The sequence below is a fragment of the Drosophila teissieri genome, chromosome X (assembly GCF_016746235.2).
Source record: "Drosophila teissieri strain GT53w chromosome X, Prin_Dtei_1.1, whole genome shotgun sequence".
Lineage (NCBI taxonomy): Eukaryota > Metazoa > Arthropoda > Insecta > Diptera > Drosophilidae > Drosophila > Drosophila teissieri.
The window spans coordinates 21,878,550-21,883,089 of record NC_053034.1 but is presented as its reverse complement, the minus strand read 5'-3'; the positions used below and the strand labels follow the sequence as shown (position 1 = coordinate 21,883,089).

At 44.8% G+C, this 4,540-nt stretch overlaps 1 protein-coding gene across 1 annotated transcript; it reads right to left on the bottom strand.

Moving 5' to 3' along the window:
* Positions 1–1,931: 1,931 nt before the first annotated feature.
* Positions 1,932–3,209, bottom strand: LOC122624976 (104 kDa microneme/rhoptry antigen-like). Its single transcript, XM_043804785.1, has 2 exons — positions 3,035–3,209; positions 1,932–2,725 (listed from the first exon to the last, which is right to left on the bottom strand). The coding sequence occupies exon 2, from the start codon at positions 2,460–2,462 to the stop codon at positions 1,932–1,934; it is 531 nt and encodes a 176-aa protein (XP_043660720.1). The 5' UTR covers positions 2,463–2,725; positions 3,035–3,209.
* Between the last annotated feature and the right edge of the window lie 1,331 nt (positions 3,210–4,540).

The following is a 4,540-nucleotide window of genomic DNA, read 5'->3' as shown; positions in this document are numbered from 1 at the left end:
TCTCAGTTCGTTCAATAAAATGAAGCAAGTGAGCATGGCGTTTTTCATCACTGAATTTTGAATATTAGCCCTACCCTAATCATACAGATGTATGTATGTATGAAAAAACTCGATGACACCGAGAAATTATGAATATATGTACATACATAACTTATATGAAGTTTATATACTCTTTGCAGAACAAGTATGGCAAGTACTTGCGGATTTTAATCAATAATAATAACAATTTAATCAACAGTAGGGCTTTAAGTCTTGGTAAATTCTGGCGGAGCTGGCTTTTAAGAAATACTGATAAGCAGTAACTTGGCTTCAAAATATAAACATACAGGCCAAAGCCTACAAAATTAGTTTAGTCGAATAGATAACGTGAAAAGGTGCAGTGGTACACCCATGCGCGCATGACTAGGAGCTGCGAACAAATCTTTCAATTCTTTTGCATCTTAAAACAGCTTCAGAGAGGACGTGGCCAAAAGTGTTTAGGTTAATCGGTAGGTAGATGATGGTAAGATCAATATATTCGCTTTGGATAAGCCAGCTGACACGGCCATTGTGTGACCCGCCGAACGCGCACATAGTAGTAAGACATAAAGAACGAAAATGAAATAAATTGAAGTATAGAAACACACACACAACCCGCATTTAAATTCAAACCCAATGCGCGCGCGCTCCAAGGATCGTGCGCGACGGGTCACACTGGCCCGCAATAGAACGGCCACACTAATGCGGCCCAAATTCGGTTGGGATATGCGGACAAATTGCCTCCGCCAAAATGCTATATAAGGCGCACCACAGCCCTCCACTCAGTTCGGCCAGCGATCGGCGACAAGACCACTAGGAGGAGCTAGCACAAACGGACCAACAGCCAAGGATCAGCGGTAAGGAGTTCAGAAGAGCCATAGGAGACGGGTAAACGACGTGGTAACTAACTAATCATAGTAGTCTTTGCGTATTACGTCTTATTCTCCGGCTCGGTTCACCGGCCCGCGTTTGTAATTCGTAGTAGACCTCATCGGCCTCTAAAACTCTTCCCATAATTAGTAGACCTGACCGGCCTCTCAAACTCTTCTCACTTAGAGTAGACCTGGTCGGTCTCTCAAACTCTCTCCCCTAATTGGTTCACAGGCGTTGGAGGAACTCGCAGTCGCGTGACCCGACGACTATTGAGCTGCCATCTCGAGAGTCCGGCGTCAATCCGTACCCGTCGTAGCGCTGTACGGCCCTAGGAACGAGACAGGACGGCACCGAGCCAACTGGCTGCCGATCTCGCTACGATGACAGTAGCCACCCTGAGACGACTATGAACACATTGCTTACTTACGAATAAAAACCCGATATCCAGTTACTGTGTAATTCCCCCGTCTTCTCCTCTGGGACCCGGGTCGGATTCTCTTCCAGCAACTCACCTATCTGAGACGAATCCTGGCCATCCTTGAGCCACCCGAGCACTGACAGATCGTCACAAGAAGACTTTCGCCAGCATAATCCATTATATAGCCATCAGATTTGGTTAGCCGAGGCTTATATACTCTTGCAGTAATTATATATTTTACAAAAAAACCCCGGTACACCAATCAACCAAACTATGATTTATTTTCTATTATTATACCCGTTACTCGTAGAGTAAAAGGGTATACTAGATTCGTTGAAAAGTATGTAACAGGCAGAAGGAAGCGTTTCCGACCATATAAAGTATATATACTGATCAGGATCAGTAGCCGAGTCGATTTGGCCATGTCCGTCTGTCCGTCCGTATGAACGTCGAGATCTCAGGAACTACGAAAGCTAGAAAGTTGAGATTAAACATACGGACTCCAGGGACATAGACGCATAGACGCCACGCCCACTCTAACGCCCACAAACCGCCCAAAACTGCCACGTCCACACTTTTGAAAATTGTTTTGATATTTTTATGAAATAACAGTTTACTTTGTTTACATTGTTAGACAGGGTCTAGGTTCCTTGGGTGCCTTTCTTTTTCTTTTTGGTGCCTTTGGTACCTTAGGTTCTTTCGGTGCCTTTGGTACCTTAGGTTCTTTCGGTACCTTGGGTGCCTTAGGTTCTTTCGGTACCTTGGGTGCCTTTGGAACTTTAGGTGTCTTCGGCACCTTTGGCGCCTTAGGCTCCTTGGGTACCCTAGGTGCTCTTGGTTTAGGCTTCGGTTTGTTTTGAGCAGCTTCTCTTTTCGGCGATATCTCAGTTGCTATATCCGTGCCCGATTCCTGAGGGGGCACCTTCTTAGCAGGTGCTTTTCTGGGAGCTCTGGGTTTGATCACCTTGTCGATCGGTTGTACGGTTAAATTCTGCTGAATCGGTGGGATCCCAGTATCAGTTCCCAGGGGCTCACCCAGTTGAATTGGTATAGTGGGTTCTGGCACCAAGACGTCGGTATGATTTTCGGGAAGTATATTAGGTTGTGGCACCTTGGCCTCGGTATGATTTTCCTGAAGTATATTCGTGTTCATGGCCTTGTTGGCTCTCTTCGTGTAAGTACGCTTGGCTGGAGGCTTTATTACCTTTCCGATTGATCGTATTGGTACATTTGGAGCAACATCTTATGAACTTCGTCTCACAGCCCAACGGGACTGGTTTTGTGATGCCACCAAATTCGCACTGCTGGAGTGTGTGGATTTGGTGGCATTAGAAAACCAGTCCCGTTGGGCTGTGAGACGAAGTTCATAAGATCGAAATCCATATTTTCTCCTGCAGTTGGCCTGATCCGATTGGCCTGAAAGCCTGAGAAAAAGTAATGTCAGATGAATTGTTCAAGTCGAAGATATGAAAGGAAAAGTCAATGCCTACTATGAACACCAAATATATATGTATATATATATGTTTGCTGTGACAAAAAACAGCAAGAAAATGAGAAATGTATTGTTAAGTCTGCCGTTTGAAATGCGTAATTGGTAGAAGTATGGAACAAAGACATGCTGTTTGAATGAATAGTGGTAATAGTGGAGCTCGAAGTGCGGCCAAACTGCGGCGTCGAAGTTTTATAACCTATATGTATGTAAGCAGGAAAATAAGTAAAACTCACCTGCGAATGGGAGCTCCGCAAATTGTCTTCAGTCCGATTGTCCGCATTGGCGAAACCATAGTGGTCATATGCAGCCGCGTTTCTGTTGTTTTGGTGATAACTCATGATTGTGTGTTGGCGATTTATATTTTTTCGTTTGGCAGTGATGTTCTCCTGCCAACTGAACTAATAGTACTGAATTACTGACACCTCACTCCACTGGCAGCTCTGAACTCGTTGACGTATTTGTCAGTGCTACTCGGATAAATCAAATTAATCGGCAAAGACGTCTACGATTTCAATTAGTATTTAATACCAAAAGTTACGAAAAAAAGGAATGCCACAAATTATGGCAAATGTACGGCAAGAGTTGCCTTCAAGTTTCGACGCTCGTCCAATGATATTCCACCTGGCGGCCTAAATGTTCTGTTTATTAATGTGCATTTCAATTGGGGCAAATAATATGCTTATGTGATTTATGTATGTCAAAATTGCGATCGGCAGTTGCCGTTGCAGTGGCAGTTGCAGTGGCAGTTGCAGTTTGGTGGCCCACGAGCGAGGCTCCTTTGGATGGCCAGTGTTATGGTGGCTCCTGTTTGCCATTTGCCTTCGCACGAGTTACAATCCTGTGGCCGGGGGAGGAGAAGCTTTCAAAAAAACAACTGTGTAGTTCGGGGTATAAAAGGAGAGAGAGTCTCTTTATTACAAAAAGTTGTATGCTTAGGCAAAATGTCTCTTCGGCCGAGCTCGTGTTGGCGATCTTCGTTAAAACTCCTCGGCTCTGGATTTGTTGCCGGGTCGGTGTTGTTTCCCTGTGGCCGGGGAGAGGGGCATGTTAACTCCTCCCCCCCCAGTCCGAAGAGAAGGCCATAAGGGGAATGGCCGGATCGGAGAAAGGTGATTAGGTGACGTGTAGTTGGTGCCACGAACTCCGAGGACATTTTGAATTTGACAGTTTTTTTATACCCGTTACTCGTAGAGTAAAAGGGTATACTAGATTCGTTGAAAAGTATGTAATAGGCAGAAGGAAGCGTTTCCGACCATATAAAGTATATATATTCTTGATCAGGATCAGTAGCCGAGTCGATCTGGCCATGTCCGTCTGTCCGTCCGTCTGTCCGTACGTCTGTCCGTCCGTCCGTCCGTCCGTCTGTCCGTCCGTCTGTCCGTCTGTCCGTATGAACGTCAAGATCTCAGGAACTACGGAAGCTAGAAAGTTGAGATTAAACATACGGACTCCAGGGACATAGACGCAGCGCAAGTTTGTCGATTCATGTTGCCACGCCCCCTCTAACGCCCACAAACCGCCCAAAACTGCCACGCCCACACTTTTGAAAAATGTTTTAATATTTTTTCATTTTTGTATTAGTCTTGTAAATTTCTATCGATTTGCCAAAAAACTTTTTGCCACGCCCACTCTAACGCCCACAAACCGCATAAAACTGCCACGCCCACACTTTTGAAAAATGTTTTAATATTTTTTCATTTTTGTATTAGTCTTGTAAATTTTTATCGATTTGCTAAAAA